Source organism: Geotrypetes seraphini, chromosome 8, assembly GCF_902459505.1.
Source record: "Geotrypetes seraphini chromosome 8, aGeoSer1.1, whole genome shotgun sequence".
NCBI classification, from domain to species: Eukaryota; Metazoa; Chordata; class Amphibia; order Gymnophiona; family Dermophiidae; genus Geotrypetes; species Geotrypetes seraphini.
Genome location: NC_047091.1, coordinates 65,946,626 through 65,969,541, shown reverse-complemented (window position 1 = coordinate 65,969,541; position 22,916 = coordinate 65,946,626). Strand labels below are relative to the sequence as shown.

Below are 22,916 nucleotides of genomic sequence, written 5' to 3'. Positions count from 1 at the left end.
TATTGGGAATGCAGATTTCCCACCCGAAATCTGAGGAACTGTCGAGAGGCTGGATGAATGGAAATGTGAGTGTAAGCCTCTTTGAGATCTAGAGAACATAACCAATCGTTCTGATCTAGAAGGGGATATAAGGATGCCAGAGACAACATTCTGAATTTTTTTTTGACAATAAATTTGTTGAGCGCTCTGAGGTCCAAAATAGGGCGGAGATCGCCCGTCTTCTTTGGAACTAGGGAGTAAAACCACCTGCTCTGCTGTTCCAAGGGAACTTCCTCTATGGCACGGAGACAAAGCAGAGCTTGAGCTTCCTGAATAAGAAGGGTGGTCTGCAATGAATTGGAAGGATACTCTCTTGGAGGAAGATCTGGTGGAATCTGGAAGAAAGACTGGGTTGCAGTCTATCCTTCCTTGAGGATAGACTGCAACCCAGAGGTCTGATGTAATGATCTCCCAATGATGATTAAAAATGATGGAGACCACCAATGGGAAGGGGAAAGGACAGAGGCAGAACGATGGAGGTTATGCTCTGTATTAGATGGTCAAAAAGGTTGAGAGGCCTTAGACACAGCAGGAGTCTGAGGATTTTGCTGCTGCTGCTGCTGCTACTACTACTGTTGTGGTTATTTCTTAGGAGGCGCTCGTGTATAAGGAGCTGCTCTCTGTGGAAAACGCCTCTGGTAAGATGGAAGAGACCTGAAGCCTTTAGAGATAGAAGGCTTAGGTCGAATGATGGAAGCAAATGATTTCTCATGTTCAGACAATCGTTGAGTAGCTGCCTCGATGGAGTCATCAAACAATTCATTACCCTGACAAGGGATGTTGGCCAGACGATCTTGAAGATAGGGGTTCATATCTACAGTGCGGAGCTAGGGAAGCCGGCGCTTTGCCACTGAGAAGGTCATGACCCTTGAGGAAAGTTCAAATGCATCAGACTCTGGTAGTCGATGTTGAGGAATATACCTGAAAAAAAAATCAGGGAGGGCGTCAACCAAATGCTTGAAATAAGAAGTAAAAACAAAATGATAATTCAAAACTCTAGTTGCCATAAGAGAATTTTGATACAAGCGACAACCAAATTTGTCCATGGTCCTGCCCTCTCTTCCAGGAGTGACAGTGGCAAGATTGGTTCTTTTCAGAGAAGACTCCAGAAGAAGGGACTGATTGGATAACTAAGATTTCACAAAGCCCTTGCAGTGGACCATCCTGTAACGAGATTCCAGCTTTCCTGAAACAGCAGGGAATGGAATAAGGTCTGAGAAAGAAGTCTATTAATGGGTAAGTTGAGAGACTTCGCAGGAACATAAGAACATAAGAACATAAGAAGCGCCATCTCCGGATCAGACCTTCGGTCCATCAAGTCCGGCGATCCACACACGCGGAGGCCCCGCCAGGTATACACCTGGTTTATTTTATAGCCACCATATCTTTATATGCCTTTCTCAAGGAGATATGCATCTAGTTTGCTTTTGAAGCCTGGGACTGTCGATTCCGCAATAATCTCCCCTGGGAGAGTATTCCAGATGTCCACCACTCTCTGTGTGAAGCAGAACTTCCTGACATTAGTCCTGAACTTGTCCCCCCTTAGCTTCATTTCATGTCCTCTTGTCCGTGTCAAATTGGACAATGTAAATAATCTTCTCTGCTCTATTTTGTCGATTCCTTTCAGTATTTTGAAAGTCTCGATCATATCCCCCCGCAGTCTCCTTTTCTCAAGGGAGAACAATCCTAGTGTTATAAGTCTGTCCTCGTATTCCAGTTTCTCCATACCCTTCACCAGTTTTGTTGCTCGTCTCTGCACCCTCTCCAGCAGTTTTATATCCTTCTTTAGGTAGGGAGACCAATGTTGGACGCAGTATTCCAAGTGTGGTCTGACCATTGCCCTATAAAGCGGCATTATAACTTTCTCCGATCTACTCGAGATTCCTTTCTTTATCATGCCCAACATTCTATTTGCCTTCTTTGCCGCTGCCGCACATTGTGCCGACGGTTTCAGGGTCCTATCTATCAGTACACCCAGGTCCTTTTCTTGTTCACTCTTCCCCAGAGTTGGACCTGACATTGTATACTCGTATTCCTTATTTTTATTGCCTAAATGCATTACCTTGCATTTCTCCACGTTGAACCTCATTTGCCAGGAGGATGAGACATACCCATGGAATCGAAGTGGAACGTAGAAAAAGACCTGATTCGAGGAAGGGCGACTTCGAGGGGAAGAAGGTGACTTCGAGGTGCCTCGCAAAGCAGAGAACGAAGGTGAAGCCTCTCTGGAGTGCTAATACCTAAGGTTGAATATGCAGGTACAGATGACTCACTGAGAGAATGGATAGAATCCCTCGCAGGAGAAGAACCATAGTGGTAAGGCTCAGCAAGTGGTGTCCTCGACTTTGGAATTGGAGGCCTCGAAGAGCCTCTAGGCCTGGAGGAGCGAGGCCTGTCTCGCAAAGAAGACCTGGGCCTCGATGGGTACCTCAACTGATGTGGAGAACTGTGCCTCGAACCAGGCAGGTCCCATTGAGAGGAACGTCAAAGAGTCCTCGCCCTATGCCTCGAAAAGGGCAGCACCTTATGTGAGGCTGGAGACTGAGGTTGAGACACCAAAAAGGACTGAGCTCCTTGTGTCGCGGTATCTCGAGGCACTGGCAAGGACTCGGCTCCTTGTAGAGTGCTTAGGCTCCAAACGAGACACTTGCAAAGACTCAACTCCTTGCATAGTGTATAGGTTGAGCTCGAGGCACTGCCAAGGATTCGACTCCTTGTGATACTAGTGAGTGCTCAGGCTGGGCTGCAGGAAGCAGAGTAGAGGCAGAAGTATGTTTGGCAAGTATATTATCAAACTCCTGAGGCATAATGGTCTGGATCATAGCCTGCAAATGTGAAACCGAGACCTGATCTGGTACATCTGATGTGGCTATAGTCTCCGAGGAAGAATGACATTTTGATTTGGAGACATGCTTCATGGGCAGCTTCAGAACAGACTTCTGGGCTACCAGATCTGAGGAAGACGGCGAAGAAAGCGGCTCCTCAGGAGAATACTAAGCAGATTTGCTCGAGGATGAATGAGGTTTGATTAAGGTCGAGGTCAAGGGAGAAGGCGGGAACCCTGTAGAAGAGTTGACTGGAGCTGAGGTCGAGGTCGGGGTTAGTGGATCCATACCAACGAAGATTTTCTTCACCTGAACTCGACGTTTGATGTCGAGGTTGAACGGTAGAACAGCGGCACACGACCCTTGAACGGGACATTCTGAAAAATAGTCGCGGCGAACTCTAAGCCCGCAAGGCAGGCCCTGCCGACACGAAGAAAAGAAAGAAAATTCAAATTTAAAAAAAATTTTTTTAAAGTAAAATAAAAATGCGCAAATAACACAGCGACCCTGTCTTAAAAAGAACACAAGCAGCAGTGAGAGAAGGCACGAAGCAGACTGAGTCTAGAGCAGTGTCAAAATAGGACTTCTCGGTTCCGCGGAACTTGAGGAGACGCACGCCCTGCGTCGGGCAGGAAGGCACTCGCACATGCGCGTTGCGGCAGTCACAAACTTTCTAAAGTTCTTCAAGCAAGTCTGCTTGCGAAGCTGTCCGCATCCGGGCTCCATGGATGATGTCACCCACATGTTGAGAATAGCTGCCTCCTTGTCCTGGGATAATGAGGGTACTAGAGTCGAATGATACCCTTACAGGACAAATCATGAAAAACTTGGGGCAGAGAGGAAGTTTTTCAACGTGCCTTAAAACTATACAATTTTACTTAACATATAATCCACTTAGGTTTAAGCAGAATAGAAATGTTAAAAATAAATAAACTGCTTTCTTTCAGTCTCTATCCTCTGGTCAATGGACATAATCCACAAGTTCTTGACTAGTCTGGCTGGATGCTAAGAAAATATTTTCATATATCACAATGACAAATTTTTTTGTTTACTAAAAACAAACGGAAGCCCTCTTTTCTTATTTCTTCATTACTGCTTTTCCCCTATTACCTCTTTGTTTATGTGACAAGACGTCATCTGTCTTTAAACAGATATCCAGGTTCATCTGAAATATCAACAGCCCTTGATGGAGGCTGGATGTTGAAACATGTCAGGTGTCTGATATAGTTTTGACTTGACTAAATTTTGCTCTGGGGACTTACACTCCTTCTACTTGCCTTTTATTGTATATATTTGGAATAGATGGTAAATGAGAGCAGAGAAAAGGCCTTTATCTATTCAGTTATCCCTCCCTGAAATCATGCCAATACAAGAAGTTCTTTGATAGAATGTTATCATTCCAGGCAGCTAAACTGAACACATGGCTTGGACAATCAATACTAGAGGCTATCTCTTACGCTGACTTTAGAAAATACTGAAGACATGTCTGTTTAACAAGTTCTAAATTTCAAAGCATGTCCTACTTATCTCATCTTCAAAGCATGTTCTACCTATCCCATCATCAATTCCCAACATCTGTCCACACCTTAATCATGCCACTGTAATAACTTTTAATCCTCAGAGCTATCTGATGAACTCTTTCAACTGTTATTGTATTTCAGAATGAATGCTTTTGTACTTCTGACCGAATGTTCTCTGTACTTCAGACCGAATGTTTTACCTTGTATCTCTATCTCTGACTAAATGTATCTTCTGTTGTAAATCGCTTTGAACTTCTGGTATAGCGGTATATAAGAAATAAAATTATTATTATTATTATTTATGGTAAAATTATTTCTATATCCTATCCAGATTTCCTGGACATATTACAGTTTGCAATGTTTGGTATTTTTAGATTTGATGTGTATGTGTCTTGCATGTGGTTTCACATTTTTAAGTTCTGATATTATTGCCTTTAGCGAAGTTCCTCCATAAAAGGTGAAAAATAAGTTGTAAAATAAACTCACTGCCAGGTTTTAAGTTTTCAGGAAGTCTTGTCTATGAAGAGAAATGATGTCCTCTTGGTAATACACAAGTCTGAGAAGGCTGTGTTTACCTCCTGTGCAAAACATTATTTGTGAAAAATGACACATTAAAAACAGGATATCAGCCACTAGGGGAGCCCTCTTCTTCTTCTCTGGCCTGAAGGGATCCCACTTCCTGCGGTTTCTTTTAGACCGGAGTTCATCATCCCACCATTCTGAACATAGACACAAGAGGGAAAAAAAATCAGAATAGAGATTTAAAAGAGTGGAAGCAAGGGGCATAACAAGCACAACTAAGCTTTCTATAACAGTGCTTCCTCTCCCCTCTGCGGAACACGCTAGCACATATGCAGCTAATATCTGCCTTCTACAGGTCTGTCCTTGTGTATCACTGTGCCATGGGGGCCAGTGTCAATATTTCCCTATCCCGCTCCTCTCCCAACAGCCTATTCAACCTAGGTGCAATTTATAAAGTACATGCCATGTTATCTCTCATTGCTCAACAACGTCACCATATGCATACAGCCCCAGTAAGTACGTTGCAACACTCACAGAGTAGGGATTTTTGGATTTAGCTCATGCCTTTTACTGTTGTAGGCAAGGAAAGGTAATTCAGGTACAGGAGCTCTTTATTTATTTATTTCACAACACTTGATATACCACAAAGGAGCCAATGCAAGCAACTATGAATTTAACAACCAAAATCAAAAGTCAATACAAACAGGCAAAAGAAGGAAAAATAAAAAAGAGGTGTAGAAGAAGCCAAATGCAATAGAGAAAAGATGGATTTTGAGAAATGCTTATATATCTGCAGGGATGGTTCAGATCTGAGGGGATGTGGGAACGAGTTCCAGAGCATAAGGCTGAGATAGCTTCTTGGGAGATGTTAAGGTGAAGAACAGGAGGAGGTGGGAGGCTGAAGAGATTATTATTACCAGATGTGAACAGGAGCATAAGGAATAAGTACAGTCAAACCTCGGTTTACGAGTGCACCGGTTTGTGAGTGTTTTGCAAGACGAGCAAAACATTCGCAAAATCGGCGCCTTGGAAACCGAGTTTGACTCCAGTTACGAGCGCCATCCCCCGCGATCTGGCATCCCCCCGCTCGTGTCCCGTCATCCCCCGTGATTCTACACCCCCCCCCCGAGCACTGAAACGAAATCCCTTACCCCGATTGGGCACCAGCACCAACACATAGGACATGCCGGTGCCCGAAGATCCTCCCTCTTCTGGGCTGGGTGGTGCGTCAAAGGAGATCCTCCCTGTTGTCTGTGCTGGGCTGGACTGGGCTTTGAGCATTTGCACATGCTCAAAAGCCTTCTGATCTCGCTCTCTCCGAGATTCTCAGATTCAGAATCTCAGAGAGAGCGAGATCAGAAGGCTTTGAGCATGCGCAAATGCTCAAAGCCCAGTCCAGCCCAGCCCAGGCAACAGGGAGGATCTCCTTTGACACAACGCCCAGCCCAAAAGAGGGAGGATCTTCGGGCATCGGCATGTCCTATGCGTTGGTGCTGGTGCCCAATCGGGTAAAGGGATTTCGTTTCGTTGCTCGGGGGGGGGGGGATGTAGAATCGCAGAGGAGGGGGGGGGGGGCGACGTGAGCGGCGAGGAGGATGCCAGTTCGCAGAGGGGGATGCCGGATCGCAGGAGCCTCCCCTCATACCCCCCGTATGGAGCAGCATCAGTGGTCTCAACGGGGGGGGGGGGGGGGGGGGGGGGGGGAGGGGGGAACGGAGCACTGCCGGTAGCCTCGGGGGGATGAGGTGGAACGGATCAAAGCAAGTTTCCCTTACTTCCTATGGGGAAACTCGCTTTGATGTACAAGCAATTTGGTTTACGAGCATACTTCTGGAACGAATTATGCTCGTAAACCAAGGTTCCACTGTACATTATTTATATAAGCAGGGACTGAAGGAAGATGATCTTTAAAGACAGTGGCAAAGACCTTGAATTGTATACTGGCTGAGACCGGTAGTCAATGCTCAGCCCCGAGGAGTAGTGTCACATGGTTGAATCAGCATGTGGACTAGATCAGTTGGAGATGTTTTAAAATGCCAAGAGGAAGAATGGCAGAAAGGGAAAGCTGGAGGGTAAGGGTAAGGATAAGGATGAGTGACAGAAAGGAAAGGATAAACCAAGCAGAAGTAATGCATGGCAAAGAAAGTTGAGCGAACAACTGAATCGCTGGGTCCTGGAGGGCTTACAATCTAAGTCTGTACCTGAGGCAATGGAGGGTTAAATGACTTGCCCAAAATTGGGAGAAGCAGTAGTGGGATTTGAATCAGGCGTCCCTGATTCTCAGTCCACTGCTTTAACCACTTGTATTAGAGATGGAGAGGGGAGAGAGAAAAATCAGAAAATTAGGATTGGGTTAGTTATCTCACCAGAAGAGATATCAATGCTCTGGCGGTCCTCCTCCAGCCGCTGAATCCGCTCCAGCAATTCACTTTGCATCTTGTCAAAGAGCAGAAGTTTTTCGCTCTAGAAAGTAGACCGGATGATTGCAGAGAGAATAAAGGAGTTAACCCAAAAGGCAATTATTCTACATTCCCTCCCACTTAGCATGCTACTGAGATATAGTGTCAATGTTCCTTACCTCTAGGTGCTGCTTTGCCCCTTGTAGTTCACAGTCGTTCCTGTTCTTAATGACCTCCATGCAAAACCCTCTGTATATACCTGGAGTGAGAGAAAGAAAGGAGAGTAGTTCAAAGCACACAAGAGTATAAGATTCAACATTAGTAAATTTTGTTTTAATATTTATATTCTGGACTTAATTCTAAATAGCCTGCGAGGACCGGCGCAAGATGTAGAAATAGAAGGGACGCTGGGAAACAGCGATCACAATATGATCCGCTTCGATCTGGACACAGGGGAGAAACATCGGTCCAAAACGACAGCCATGGCACTGAACTTCCGAAAAGGGAATTACGAAGGGATGAGACTCATGGTAGGGAAGAAGATTAAGAAGAGAATAAGCACTGTAAACACGCTAGAGCAAGCTTGGTCCCTTTTTAAGGACACAGTCACCGAGGCGCAAAATCTATATATACTGCATATCAACAAGGGATTAAAGAGGAAAAAGAACAAAGAACTGGCATGGCTCACTGTAGAGGTGAAGGAAGCGATCAGAGACAAGAAAACTTTGTTTAAGGAATGGAAAAGGTCAAAAACGGACGAAAACTGGAACAAGCACAAACAACATCAACGCAGGTGCCATAAGGCAGTAAAAGGGGCCAAAAGAGACTACAAGGAAAAAATAGCCAAGGAAGCAAAGAACTTCAAGCCGTTCTTTCGAAATATTAAGGGGAAACGACCCATGAAGGAAGCAGTGGGACCACTGGATGACCATGGAATAAAGGCAGCACTAAAGGAGGACAAAGCAATCGCCGACAAACTGAACACATTGTTTGTGTCTGTATTTACTGAAGATCTACACAGCATACCGGAACCCATCAGGCTATATGCTGGAAATGAAGACGGAAAGCTGACAGGATTGACAGTCAGTCTAGAGGAGATGTGTAAGCAGATTGATAGGCTTAAGAGTGATAAATCCACGGGACTGGATGGTATCCATCTGAGGGTCATCAAGGAACTGAAAGGGACCATAGCTGAACTGCTTCAACTAATAGCCAATATACTCGGACTGGAAGAGCATCACTAGTGGGGTGCCGCAGGGCTCGGTGCTTGGACCCGTGCTCTTCAACAACCTGGACATTGGTACGACGAGTGAGGTGATTAAATTTGTGGACGATACGAAGTTATTCAGAATAGTGAAGACACAAGGGGATTGCGAAGATCTGCAACGTGACATAATCAGGCTCAAGGAATGGGCATCAACATGGCAGATGAGGTTCAATGTGGATAAGTGTAAAGTGATGCAAGTAGATAACAAAAACCTCATACATGAATACAGGATGTCCGGGGCGGTACTTGGAGAGACCTCCCAGGAAAGAGACTTGGGAGTTATGATCGACAAGTCAATGAAGCCATCCACGCAATGTGCGGTGGCGGCGAAAACGACAAACAGAATGCTGGGAATGATAAAGAAGGGGGATCACAAACAGATCGGAGAAGGTTATCATGCCGCTGTACCGGGCCATTGTGTGCCCTCACCTGGAGTACTGCGTCCAGCACTGGTCACCGTACTTGAAGAAGGACACGGTACTACTTGAAAGGGTCCAGAGAAGAGCGACTAAGATGGTTAAGGGGCTGGAGGAGTTGCCGTACAGTGAAAGATTAGAGAAACTGGGCTTTTTCTCCCTCGAACAGAGGAGATTGAGAGGGGACATGATCGAAACATTCAAGGTACTGAAGGGAATAGACTTAGTACATAAGGACAGGTTGTTCACCCTCTCCAAGGTAGGGAGAACGAGAGGGCACTCTCTAAAATTGAAAGGGTTAGATTCCGTACGAATGTAAGGAAGTTCTTCTTCACCCAGAGAGTGGTAGAAAACCTGAACGCTCTTCCGGAGTCTGTCATAGGGGAAAACACCCTCCAGGGATTCAAGACAAAGTTAGATAAGTTCCTGCTGAACCAGAACGTACACAGGTAGGGCTAGATTCAGTTAGGGCACTGATCTTTGATCAGAGGGCAGCCGCGTGAGCAGACTGCTAGGCACAATGGACCACTGGTCTGACCCAGCGGCGGAAATTCTTATGTTCTTTTGTTCAAAAAACAATCATATGCACCTGAAAAAAGGGAGAAGCTTCAGTGGTTTGGGCAAATGGTATTTTTTCTTTCCCATTCCCTATATGGATTGGTACCCTCTCCCCTCTGCTTTGTGTGCTTACAATAGACAGTGTAGTTACTTACCTGTAACGTAGGTTCTCCGTGGACAGCAGGATAGTCAGCCACATATGGGTGTTGTCCCAACACCTCCCAATTTGCGGATAAGCTCTCCAATAGCTCAGAGAGATTTTTTTTTTTTTTCTCCGAGCACGTGCAGTGCCCGGGCCCCACTGGGCATGCCCGAGCCCTACCCATTTCCCCCTGCTTCCCCCTAATCCCCAGCTGTGGCCGGGTCGGCCATATGGGGAGGCGGGTGGGTTGTGTGGCTGACTATCCTGCTGTCCACGGAGAACCTACGTTACAGGTAAGTAACTACACTTTCTCCTAGGACAAGCAGGATGAGTCAGCCACATATGGGTGACTCCCTAGCCGAGGGATGTACCGACTGGACCTGCGCCTTAGCGCTTTGTGCATCCCTCGCCTGGCTGTGGAGGCCGAGCCGGGCAGGGTAATCAGGCAAAGCAGGTAAAGTTGTGGAAACAAGGTTTTAGATAAAGTGCTGTGTTAACTGAGCAATAATACTCACAGAACATGAACTGGTCAATGACAATCAATGAACAGTGAGAAACCAACTGGTCAACAGTGACAAATCGTACTTGCATGTGAGAATTCATACTTGCCTATTCCACATTCAGTCTAGGAGGAGTGCTGAAAGACCTACTTAATCAATATCTATAACACTCTACTTGAACAGTGTTTGTCGATATTTATAACACCCTACTTGATCAGTGTTTGTCAAGGCTGTGCTAGTGGTTGCTGTCCCTCCCGGGAGGGAAGAGCCACTTCCAAGACTGCTCGGCCGAATGCATTTGGAGCATGGAATGCTATGTCGAGGCAGTAGTGCTTGGTGAAGGTGTGCATGGAGGACCAAGTGGCTCCATCCTATCCCCTATTGGTGTGTGGTGCAGATGTGCCGTTGTGTTGGCTAAGGTTCTGCGCTGGTGGGCGTTGGCTCCCACCTGCGGTTGATGCTGCGCTTTCTATAGGTGAAGGGGATGCACTCTTATATCCAGCGCGAGCGCCTTTGTTTGGTGGCCGGAAGTCCTGGTCTGTTTTGGTCGTAGGAGACGAACAATTGAGGCTTGTCTAATCTGCTGCATAGTCAGGGCCCGCACACAGTCCAGGAGGTGTTGCTGAGGTGGCAGTGTGCCTCCCTGTGGGGAGATGTAGAGTGCCGGGAGGCACGCTGAAGCCACCTTCGGCAAGAATCGGGGGTGAGTTCTGGGTACCACCCTGTTCTCATGAGGGAGTGTGTCGGTAGACACGATGGTCAGGGTTTTCCCAGCCAGGAATACGGGATCTGCCTTCCCCAAAGGTTTGAAGGGGTCGAGGTGAGATGATGCGGCACCAAGTTGAGGTCCCATCCGGGCGGTGATGGTCTGGCCGGTGGGTGCAGATTGGACAGTCCCTTCATGAAATTTTGTGATTACTGGATGCCTCGACACTGGTTTGCTGTCTAGGCCAGCGTGGTATGCCGTGATTGCACTTAGGTGGACCTTGATGGAAGTGGGTTTTAGGTCCCCCTGAGATAAGCTCAGTATGTACTGCAGGATGTCCGGTATGGGGCAGTTGTAGGGGTCTCGCTGCGTGTCTGTGCACTGGTAGCGGAACCTTCTCCCTTTCAACCCATAGCGTTTTCTGGTTGAAGGTCTTCTGGCTGCCATGAGTGTGCTCCACGTCTTGTGGTAGGTTCATCCTCTCATCATCCATGCGGTCAGGGCTAAGGAATGCAGGTCGTGGTGGAGGGTAAGGTTCCCGCGTTGTGTAATGAGGTGGGTGAACCGCTATCCCTTGCCAGAACGGGAACCATGGTTGCATGAGCCCGAACAGGGCAATCATGATCACCGTTGCTCTGTCCTGAAGAATCTTCTGCAGGACTTAGGGTGTTCCAACTCACAGACAGACCGTCGGGGCTGAGACGGCGATGGGTTGATTTCTTTGCGCAGAAGATCGAGTATTTTGAGTGTGGTTCGGTTGCAAACAGGTCGATGCTCGGTGTGCCCCAGGTGATGAAGATCTTCTTCATCGCCGCTGGATTGAGACACCACTTATCGGGATCCAGCTGGTGGCTGAGTCTTTCTGCCAGGTCGTTCTGCTCCCACAGGAGGTAAGTTGCCTGGATGGGGCATTGAATGGAGTTGGAGAACTCCCACATGTGGCAAGCTTCCTTGCATAACGAGGTTGACCCTGTCCCTCCTTGTTTGTTGATATAGTGCAAGGCCACCTGGTTTTCTGTTAGGGTGAGGACTGCCCTGCCTGTTTGAAGGTTTTGAGGGCATTCCCTAAGGCCCTGAGCTCCAGTAGGTGGGTGGTCAGAGGTTGGGTACACTGGTCCCAGTGACGTCTGAGGTGCCCTTTCAGGGATCACATGAGTAGTCTGGTGTGCTGCACAACAAAGACCAGAGCGTGCTGACGATGAGCTGCTGGCAGGGATGCACTGGGCCAGAGATGTCATGGCGTCGATCTGGTAGTCTCGTAGGACGGCCTTGGTCTGCGTGGTGTTGATGACTGCCCAGATGAACGATATCCCCTGGGTGGGTATCAGGTGGGATTTCATGTAGTTGATGAGGAACCCCAGTTCTTGGAGGAGGGTTATGGTGGTTGATGGGGTTGCCAGCTGTCGAGATAAGATAGGACACGCACCCCTTGAAGGCGAGGATGTGCCACTGCCACGCACTTTGTGAACGCTCTTGGAGCCGTTGAGAGTCCAAGGGGCAGGACCTTGTACTGGAGGCGTCTGTCTTGGCTTTAGAAGCGACGATGCCTCCTGTGGGCTGGGTGCATGGGATACTAGCCAATACTCGGGCTGTAACAGGGCCAAGACTGTACCCAGAGAGTGCATCTGGACCTTGTGTATGCATCTGTTGAGCTTACAGAGATCCAGGAACGAGCGTTATCCTTGTCCATAGTGACGCGGGGGTTCCTGGAGTAGAAACCCCTTGGTGATCTCCTCTGTTCGTCACCGCCTCTATTGATTCTGCCGAAGCAGGTCCTCTCCTTGCTGCAGGAAAGTTGGGTCGTCAGATGGAGGGTGCCCCGCCCACTCGGGGGGGGGGGGGGGGGCGGGAGTGGAGACGAATTCAGAATCCCTGCTTGATGATGCTGAGGGCCCACTGGTTGATGGTGATCCTGGGCCAAGCCTTCGCAGACAATCTGATCCTGCTGGGCCGGAGGGTGGTCAAGGTTCTGTTTTTGTCTTGGGGAGAGGGCTGCCCTTGGATGCCCCTGCCCCTCGGGCGGTGCTTGTTTGCGTAGCAGTTATGTTACTGTTGCGAGCGCTGGGGCACAGACTGCTGCCAGTGTGGACTGGCTCAGTTGTGAGCTGGAGTCTCTATTTTATTTTATTTATTTATTTCCTCTCACTGGCCTTCTGATAAAGCCGCATCTGGAACTAGAGCGCAGCAATTCGTGCGCTCAGCATTGCGCCCTCGAAGGTCTTTTTCCCCGTGGAAACCAGGGTTTTTCAGGTCCTTCCCTGACGGGGGTTGGAGGGGGGGGGGGTCGTGCTGCCCTGTTTCTCTTAAGCTACCGCAATGTCCATGTATGGCTGCTGCGGGTTGTCGAATCCCTGGGCTGGAAAGATCTGGTACTTCAATCCCAGTCTCCTTGATGTTGGTTGCCCTGAGGAGGGAGTCAGCCAAATCTTGTCTCTGCAGTCCAGGAGGTTCTTGTGGACTGGAATCGCCACTGCCTGCGTGAAGTACTGGTACTGGTAGTTCAGGCCTTGTAGTACTCTGTCTTGGGTACTTGTTGTCCACCCACGTGGATCTTGAGAAAGGCTGTGAGTTTCTGGAGGGACTAGGGGTGAGTCCTCGTTTGTGGGGGGGTTTTTTTTTTTTAAGTAAATATTTATTTATTTTTGTGGGTGGTGACTCGGGGCCTGGCTGGAGGCTGGTGTGTACCTTGTTCCTCCGTTGCTTGGGTGCATGGCATGCCGCTGAACCGCGCCATGTTGTTGTGCGTGGCTCCCTCTAAAGGGGGACATAGTGGGGAGTGTAGCCCGCTGAGAGAGCAGTGGGTCAGCAGGAGGATTAACTGTGGCTGCTGGTCCCACCCCTGGTGGTTCGCAGGTTCATGTGCTGCTCCACTTGACTGGTTGGGTGGTTCCATGTACCCCACCGCCCTTCTCTGTCCTTCTTGAGAGGGGGGGAGAGCCTGCAGAGAGGGGGCAGGATGCACCCCTTCATCTGTGCCAGTGCTACTGGCTGCGTTTCCCACTGTGCCTGGAGGCAGAGAAAGAGGAGTGATAATGCCTCTTGAGTGGGCTTCTGCTGCTGTACTGCCTATTGTATATTAAACTGTACAGCGCTGCATATGCCTTTCAGTGCTATAGAAATCATGAATAGTAGAGTCCCTCATGCTAGCTGGAAAAGCACTCTGCCTAGGTTTTATGACGAGCAAACAGCTTTTTAGACTGATGAGTTTCAAACCCCCACCTTTGGAGAGGCATGGTCTGACATGCCGCATCTCTGAAGATCACAAAAGAATGGCAATAAATCTTACTACTAATATTTATAGCCCTAGTCACTCCAGCATGAATTCCAGTCCAGTATTCCAGACCCAGGCTAAAGTCACATTCACCATTTCTTTAAACTTACTAAAAGGAAGCCTCAGCCCCACCACTCCACCGCTAAATTAGTGTTTCATTGCGGGAAGAATTATGTGAGAACTCATCATTGGCTGCCTGTAGCGTTATTATCAAAAAAAATTTTCATCCAAGACGTATTTATAATAAATGTGTAGTATTTTAAAGAGACTTTTAAAGCTTGTACTTAGCTTGTTCAATCAGCCAACGTCCGGGAGTAAAACCCGACATGCATGTTTCGCACTATAAAAGTGCTGTATCAAGGGTCTCCCTGCAATATATGAGAAAAAGGGCCGTTAAAATTAAACATAACCCCCTCTCCCCCCTTATTATAACATTCTTACCATATAGACAACTTGCTCAATACCCACCAAGAACGCCCGTGTCATCCGACTCCACCAATTTTAAGTGAGAAAGATGGCCGCGGCGTCTCGGCTGCGAGTTTAAATAACCCTCCCTGAAAGATCTATAAGGCAGGCTTATTTGAGAGCTAAATTTGCCAACCGGGAGCTTCTTTTACAAGAGTTTGGGACGTCTCAGGAACTCAAGGGAGACATTCTCACTTGTGTACTTCCTTTTTCAAGAGCAGCAAATCTGCTCGTAACAATGATGAAACGCCATTGGCATATAGTACAAGCTCACCAGGCGTTGAGGGAGTTTCCCAGGGTGGCCTACTCAAGGGGCATGACATTAGGGCAAAAATGCAATCGTTTGCTTTATGGTAAGGTCGGTGGAAATCAGGAGGGTTCCCATAGAAAATATGGCAGGTGCCAATGGTGCACTTCAACTATTGAAGGGGGGAGTTGGAAGGTTCCAGGGAGGGACATTACTTTGGTTTCGAGATCGGACACTAATTGTGCGACACAAGATGTGGTGTACGCTATCGTCTGTCCCTGTGAGCTGATTTATATTGGCAGAACAAGCAGAGCGAATCGGGTTAGGCTCACCGAACATAAGTCCCGTATTATCAACTCTGTTATTCAAGCCCCCTTAGTGGCACATTGGTTAGCGTATCATCATACAATAGATCAGATCCGTTGGCGAGTCATTCATAGGGTTGTTGGGAGGGATGGGGAAAAAGATCCTTTTAAACTTAATGAATGTGAACAGAGGCATATTTTTATGCTAGACACAGTAGAGCCACGGGGTTTAAACGGAGAAATCGAGTGGGTTTCACTCATTGGATGAGACCGGACCAATAGGATTTAGGGGGTGGTAACCTTTTTGATTATGTAGGGAGGGTTATTTAAACTCGCAGCCGAGACGCCGCGGCCATCTTTCTCACTTAAAATTGGTGGAGTCGGATGACACGGGCGTTCTTGGTGGGTATTGAGCAAGTTGTCTATATGGTAAGAATGTTATAATAAGGGGGGAGAGGGGGTTATGTTTAATTTTAACGGCCCTTTTTCTCATATATTGCAGGGAGACCCTTGATACAGCACTTTTATAGTGCGAAACATGCATGTCGGGTTTCACTCCCGGACGTTGGCTGATTGAACAAGCTAAGTACAAGCTTTAAAAGTCTCTTTAAAATACTACATATTTATTATAAATACGTCTTGGATGAAAATTTTTTTTTGATAATAACGCTACAGGCAGCCAATGATGAGTTCTCACATAATTCTTCCCGCAATGAAACACTAATTTAGCAGTGGAGTGGTGGGGCTGAGGCTTCCTTTTAGTAAGTTTAAAGAAATGGTGAATGTGACTTTAGCCTGGGTCTGGAATACTGGACTGCATCTCTGAAGATATCAGCACCCTGCTGAGAAAGGCAGACTCCTCGTTCCCAACATGAGAGGGGGAGGGGGGCGGGGTGGGAAAGGTGTGAATTGTAGACTCTACAGGACCCCAAGAGGGAAAGAAACATCGAGTTTTTTTTTTGTTTTTTTTCAGCATGTCCTTTATAAGCTGAACTCTGGGGCAGCATGTCTCCTACTGGGGGGAGAGGTCTGCAGGTCCCCTCCAAGGGAAAGAAGCATGGGAGATTCTTTCTCCTTAAATTCAGATTGGGAGGAGGGTGGGGCAGAGCCCTCGGGGCTGCAACAGATTATCAGAGGTTTTCCCAAAAACAAGCAGATAGGACTTACCTTTGAACCCCAATCGGCTCCCTGCAGAGGCTGGCTGTAAGAGGCAGCATGCCGTCTGGAGGGTGAAAGCCCCGATCTGTTGCTTACAGAGGCTGTGGATTTTCGCAGCAGCATGCAAGACTCCTATCGGCTGCCCTGCAGAGGATGGTTGTAGGGATTCCTGGAGAGACCTCTCGGTCTGGCGAGACTCCTATCGGCTGCCCTGCAGAGGCTGGTTCTAAGCGGCAACATGCAGGGACTCCGGGAGATATTTCTCTACCGGGCCAAGTGCAGGCGGGGGGATTAGCTGAGCCAAGGCATCCTGGTGGCTCCTTGCCACTGTAGCTTGTGGATCCCCCGCTGCTGCATTCTGATGAGGATGGCTGCTGGAGGAAGATTCTCGGGCCTCACTTCTCTTCATGCCCTGCAAAGGCTGGCTGTAAGCAGCAACATGCAGGAACTCCTGGAAAGATCTCTCGGTCTGGTGAGACTCCTATCGGCTTCCTGCAGGGGCTGGCGGCTAGCGACAGCATGCAGGACCTCTGGGAGAGATTTCTCAACCGGGCAAGTTGCAGTCGGGGGGGGGGGGGGGGGGGGGTTGACTGAGCCAGGATGTCCTGGAGGCTCCTCACCGGATTCGTCTGTGGATCCCCCGCTGCTACGCTCCGATGAGGATGGCTGCTGGAGGAAGATTCTCGGGCCTCACTTCTCTTCATGAAGTCTCTCAGTGCCCTCTTCCTTAGCTTGCGTGCATGTGGTGACATGTGCGCACAATGCAAGCCACACGGAAACCTCGAGCGCCGGATCCAATCAGTGGGCGCACAATTCATGAGGATCCAGTGTGTTCATCCTCCTCCTGCATCCCAGTTGTTTCTTTAGATGATTCAGGCATCTTCAAGTTGATGAGTAGAAAAGTTGTAATGGAGAGCTGTAGAAAAATCCGACCGATGGGAACGGGTGGAAACTAAAGACTGGGGATTAGGGGGAAGCAGGGGGAAATGGGTAGGGCTCAGGCATGCCCAGTGGGGCCCGGGCACTGCACGTGCTCAGAGAAAAAAAAAAAAAAAATCTCTCTGAGCTATTGGAGAGCTTATCCGCAAATTGGGAGGTGTTGAGACAACACCCATATGTGGCTGACTCATCCTACTTGTCCTAGGAGAACCTTTGATACGGGAAATTCAGTCAAACCCTGCTATAATGGCAGTACAACTTGGTGATCCCTTTTCTTTCTTTATTTATAAAGTTTTCACATAACACTACAAGAATACATCTTACTACATAAAAACAATAAGGGAGAAAACACAACCTTCCTAATAAAGAAAAATCCATATCTTTTCTTAGACCACCACGCAAAGAGAGTCAACTTTTAAATTTGAAGACAGTAAAGGTAATAATTTTAAAGAAAAAAGCCTAATATGAAGACAGCTGCTAATAATAATCAAAAACCCTTCCTGAAGAAAGACACGGTACTACTCGAAAGGGTCCAGAGAAGAGCGACTAAAATGATACAGGGGCTGGAGGAGTTGCCGTACAGTGAGAGATTAGAAAAACTGGGCCTCTTCTCCCTTGAAAAGAGGAGACAGAGGGGACATGATAGAAACATTCAAGATACTGAAGGGAATAGACTTAGTAGATAAAGGCAGGTTGTTCACCCTCTCCAAGGTAGGGAGAACAAGAGGGCACTCTCTAAAGTTAAAAGGGGATAGATTCCGTACAAATGTAAGGAAGTTCTTCTTCACCCAGAGAGTGGTGGAAAACTGGAATGCTCTTCTGGAGGCTGATATAGGGGAAAACACCCTCCAAGACAAAGTTAGACAAGTTCCTGCTGAACCGGAACGTATGCAAGTAGGGCTGGTCTCAGGGCACTGGTCTTTGACCTGGGGGCCGCCGTGGAAGCAGACTGCTGGGCACGATGGACCACTGGTCTGACCCAGCAGCGGCAACTTCTTATGTTCTTAATCAATACTTGATGATTCTATTGACATTCAGAAATTCCTTAAGTTGTTCCAGGGAAAAAAAAGGTATATTTGATTCCCAAGTACCTTACCAAGCATTTACAGGGATACGCTAAGAAGAACGTAGCATCCAATTTAATTGTATCTTGTCGTAAAGAAAGGAAATCTTTCCTTCGCTCGAGTTATTTTTGAAACATCGGGATATATCCAAACTTTTTGATCTCTGAATAGTTTTTGAGTATATTTAAAGTATAACTTTAAAATCATATTGATGTCCTGCTCAAAAACAAAGGATACCAGAAGAGTGGTTCTTTCCATTTCAGCTGTAATAGTTTGTTCTAATAGTGCAGTTATATTACCAGGATCTGTTTGGCATTTCCAGTCTTTGCATAGGAAATATTTTTATTTGGCAAGTAATAAATCCTATTAATTGGTGGAATATTGTTTGAAGGAATATTTAGATTTTCAATAAGATATCTCTTAAAAAGATCAATAGGCATAATACCTGAAACAGGAAAATTCAAGAGACGAAGGTTTAACCTACAATTAAAGTTCTCAATGTATTCCAATTTTCAATGAATGGAAATACTGTCCTTAATTGTTGCCAACTTAAACTGCTGTAGACTTTGTATGTTCTCCTGAGTTTTGCTTGGCTTGGTCAGAGAAATCTTTTTTCATTGAATCTACTGATTTAGTCAAAGTATTTAATTGCGATGAAATCTTTGATACCTCCGAAGTAGATTTTGTTGAGGAAATTTCCATCCGTTGAAGGAGCAGCCAGATGTCTTTCAATGAAGTCTCCATGGGTGCAGGTAATCCTCCTGATCCATCAGCTGAACTTCCCAGTACTACTGTTTCAGCTGCTGTGCCCCTGCTGGGAGACCCCTTAGAAGTCCTTCCGGTTTCACAGGTCTCCTGCTCCAGCGTGCCTGTAGTAGCTGGACATGGGAGCTCAAAGGGCACCAGAGGAGACAAAGATATTTCCATTCCCATTGGGGAGAAAGGCTCTCTAATACCACTTCCCAAGGCCAGGTTCACTTTTCTGGAATAACGCGCTGCTACAGGTAAAGCCGTGAAGAAGCAGTCAACAGTCTGCTGTACCGGGGTGGAGGTAAGTGCTGGCAGGGATGCAGCTCTAACCACCCCTTTCCTCTTCGTGTACGGCATAGTTTAGAGACGCCACCACAATCCGGATAAAGAAATGAGCCCAAAATACTTCCCAGGCTCAAGAGGAATCACTAACAACGCTGCGAGGCATCAGCTCCCAATTCTTTTTTTTTTCTGTTGTTATGAAGAGAAACGTCAGACACTGTCAAGTCCGTGTTCCCCGCGGCTTCTCATGCCGCCGCCATCTTGACTCTCCTCCATGAGAGAGAGCTGCCAACTTGGTGATCCCAGCTTCAAAATTGTTGCATTTGCAAATGATCTGTTGGTGCACATCATTGAACCTCATTGTTCTTCGTTGGTATTTGTAGAAAGTTTTCAGGAATTTGGTGATTTTGGAGGCTTAAGATGAACCCTGCCAAACTGGAGGCTATGGCAGCCACACTTCTCTATGGAATGGAGACTGTCCTTCCCACTAACATTGGGCGAATACCTTCTTTAGATATCTGGATGTTCAGCTTCTGATGGACACTCAAGAGTCTATTTTTAAATGTGCCTAAGCTTTTGAAAGATACTAAGAGACAGCTAGAGACTTGGTTGGTGCTGCCCTTTTCTATAAGTGGTAAGATCTATTCGTTCCACATGAACTTCTTCCCTAAATGGTTGTATTTAGGGTTGCGTTTTGATTAAAATTTTAATTGTGCAATTAAAAATATGTTATTGAGGGATTTCCCCTCACCAGGGCTACAGTTGTACCGTTGGGCAGCAGGGGGCACTGGCCCAGGTGAACTACAGGAGTTAAGAGTGCACCAAGCTCTACAGCTCAGAGCTGAGCCACCTTAGAAGAGGTGGATTAACTGTGCTGAATCATGGGGGCAGGACTCAGGCAGGGAGGAGAATATATGCCTTAGCCTGGAATTATTCAGAGAGGTTCCCGATGAAGAGACTTCTCTGTTATTGTTCCTATCTCCTCTGCTCATAACCTTGAGAGTCTTCTTTGACTCCAACCTCTCATTTTCTACCCATTCCCTGTCACTTCTATGTCTACATCACCAAAATTTGCCTCTTCCTCTCTGAACACACTACCCAAACCCTTGTCCACACTCTCATAACCTCATATTTACACTACTGCAAACTACTTCTAACAGGTTTCCTGCTGAACCGCCTCTCCCCGTGCAATCGTACAAAATTCTGCTGCACAACCTTTTCTGCCAACCTCACTACACTCACCTCACCCCTCTCCTCAAAATCACTTTACTGGCTTCCTATAAAACATCTATATATGAGAAACCAGCGGACAGATGCAGCTATCTCCACAATTCTAGCTTCCACCCTTCACATACCACAAAAAAATAAAAAATAAAAAATCAATTTTTAACAGCCAGGCAACCTGATACCACCCCAACTGCTCTGACCCAACAGTCAGAGATAAACACCTCAAAATCTTGACATAAAAATGTATTTATGTACTGCAGTACCTTAGGAGTTCCATGCTGCACGACTTATTTTCTGCCAACATTGCTACACTCACCTCACCCCTCTCCTCAAAATCACTTCACTGGCTTCCTATCCGCCTTCGCATACAGTCCAAACTCCTATTACTAACCTACAAATGTGTTCATTCTGCAGTCCCCTCAGTGTCTCTCCTCGTATATACCTCCCCGAGAATGCCATTCCTCAGACAAATTGCCTTTATCTGTACCCCTTCTCCTCCACTTCCAATTCCAAACTGTATTCCTTTCATCTCACCACCTTGTATGCCTGGAATAAACTACCCAAGTCCATCCACCAAGCCCCTTCCCTTGTTCAAAAATAGGCTGAAAATCCACCTTTTTGAGACAGCCTTCAACTCATTATCCTACTCCCCTCTGCTCACCACCCTAGTCAGCAGTTAAACCATCCCCTCTAACTGTAATCCCTACCCTGGCACCCCATTATTCATCGTGATTGTTTAGATTGTAAACTCATTTGAGCAGGGACTATCTCCTTTGTGACTCTGTACAGTACTGCGTACGCCTGGTAGCACTCTAGAAATAATAGTAGTAGTAGTAGTAGCAGCAGCGAGAAGTTAATGGTGTAGGAGAAAATAGAGGGGGAAAGAGAGTATGGCAGAGGGAAGCCAAATTAGGCTGACAGAGAAGAGCCAGAAAAGGGACAAAGCAAAACTATTTGTAGGGACAGAAAAATCATAGAAACAACTTACTAGAAACCTGCGATAGGCCACCACCATTGGCTCATTCATCCCTTACCTGCCACCTCAATACGGATCTTCATATTATTCTGAAGGACTGCCAGGGGATCAATGTACTCAGTTGCCTTTCCTGTGGCCACTTCCTCCAACTTGGCTTTCACCTGGCTTAGCCTCTCCTTAAATAGCCTGGGGGATGAAAAGAGAGGAGGAAATCAAAAGGGAGAACCCCCCTCTGCTGGTCACAGGATGCAACTGCAAGTTTCCAAGTTTATTAGTAATAAAAAGAAAAGACAAAACAAGATTTTTTTTTTTTTAAATTGAACTTAATACACATTTTAATTATCTTTCAAAGGTAACCCTTCTTCAGATCAGAAATTCAGAAATGAGCAAATGACCATTCAGAACATAAAAGCATTCTAATGACAGTCATAGGGAGAAATTAGGAGTGGGGAAGGGGGTAAGAAACAGAAAGAGATGGTTGGGTGATAAAGAAGTAATATTTTATGATTCATAATGTGATAGGAAACCCAGATCTTTAAGTCCTGTTTGGTGGTTGCCAAAATATTTCTTCTTTTTTTCAAAGGTTTTACGTTGCTGGATGGTTTTGAAGTTTCCTTTTAGTATTCCCACTACAAAGTCATTAACAGTGCTCTGGTCAGGCAAAATGTCCTACAGAAATGCCACTCTGAATAGCACTATAGTTTTTGATGTGGTGTCTATGTAGATTCAATCTCGTCTTAAGCATTTAGTCTGTCTCTCTAACATAGCATCCTTCGTCACATTTTTGCATTTTGCAGAGATAAACACCTCAAAATCTTGACTGAATCCTTCAAACAAAAAGGATATAACATAACATAAAAATGTATTTATATACTGCATTACCTTAGGAGTTCCATGCAGTTTACAAAAGAAAATTGAAACGGTAACAATAAAAACAAATGACCAAGACATTACAAAAAAATTCTTAAATAAGTAGGTTTTCAATAATTTCCTGAATTGTTGGTAAGAGACAGAGCTAACTAACAGATTTACAAACTCTTATCACAAGAAACTACCTGAAAAGTAGAGCGCTGCACGGAAACGGGGATGACAGGAATCCTGCTGAAGCCATGGGATTCCTCCCTCGAGTCGTGGGGATCCTGTGGGGGGTTCCCACAGGGCTCCAATACCTGTGCGCCTCCTTTCCTGCCCTCCAGCTGAATTCGCCCCTCTACCAAGCCACGTGTAGCGCTCCAAGCATGCTGTCAGTTGCTGACCCAGAACCTTCTCTCTGACATCAGAGCTTTAAACTAGGTAAGTTGGGGGAGGGTACATACTTATATCCCAGAGCAGTAAGAA

The 22,916-nt window shown here is 46.6% G+C and overlaps 1 protein-coding gene across 3 annotated transcripts in view; it reads right to left on the bottom strand.

Annotated features, from left to right (window-relative positions):
* Positions 1–22,916, bottom strand: part of BRMS1 (BRMS1 transcriptional repressor and anoikis regulator) — a 69,280-nt gene that overhangs the window by 16,073 nt on the left and 30,291 nt on the right. For all 3 annotated transcript variants that reach the window (XM_033954428.1, XM_033954430.1, XM_033954429.1), the window contains 4 exons: positions 21,637–21,764; positions 7,485–7,564; positions 7,273–7,369; positions 5,011–5,103 (listed from right to left, as the gene is read on the bottom strand). In XM_033954428.1, the coding sequence (XP_033810319.1) occupies positions 5,011–5,103; positions 7,273–7,369; positions 7,485–7,564; positions 21,637–21,764 (398 nt within the window). The remainder of the gene's footprint in view (positions 1–5,010; positions 5,104–7,272; positions 7,370–7,484; positions 7,565–21,636; positions 21,765–22,916) is intronic.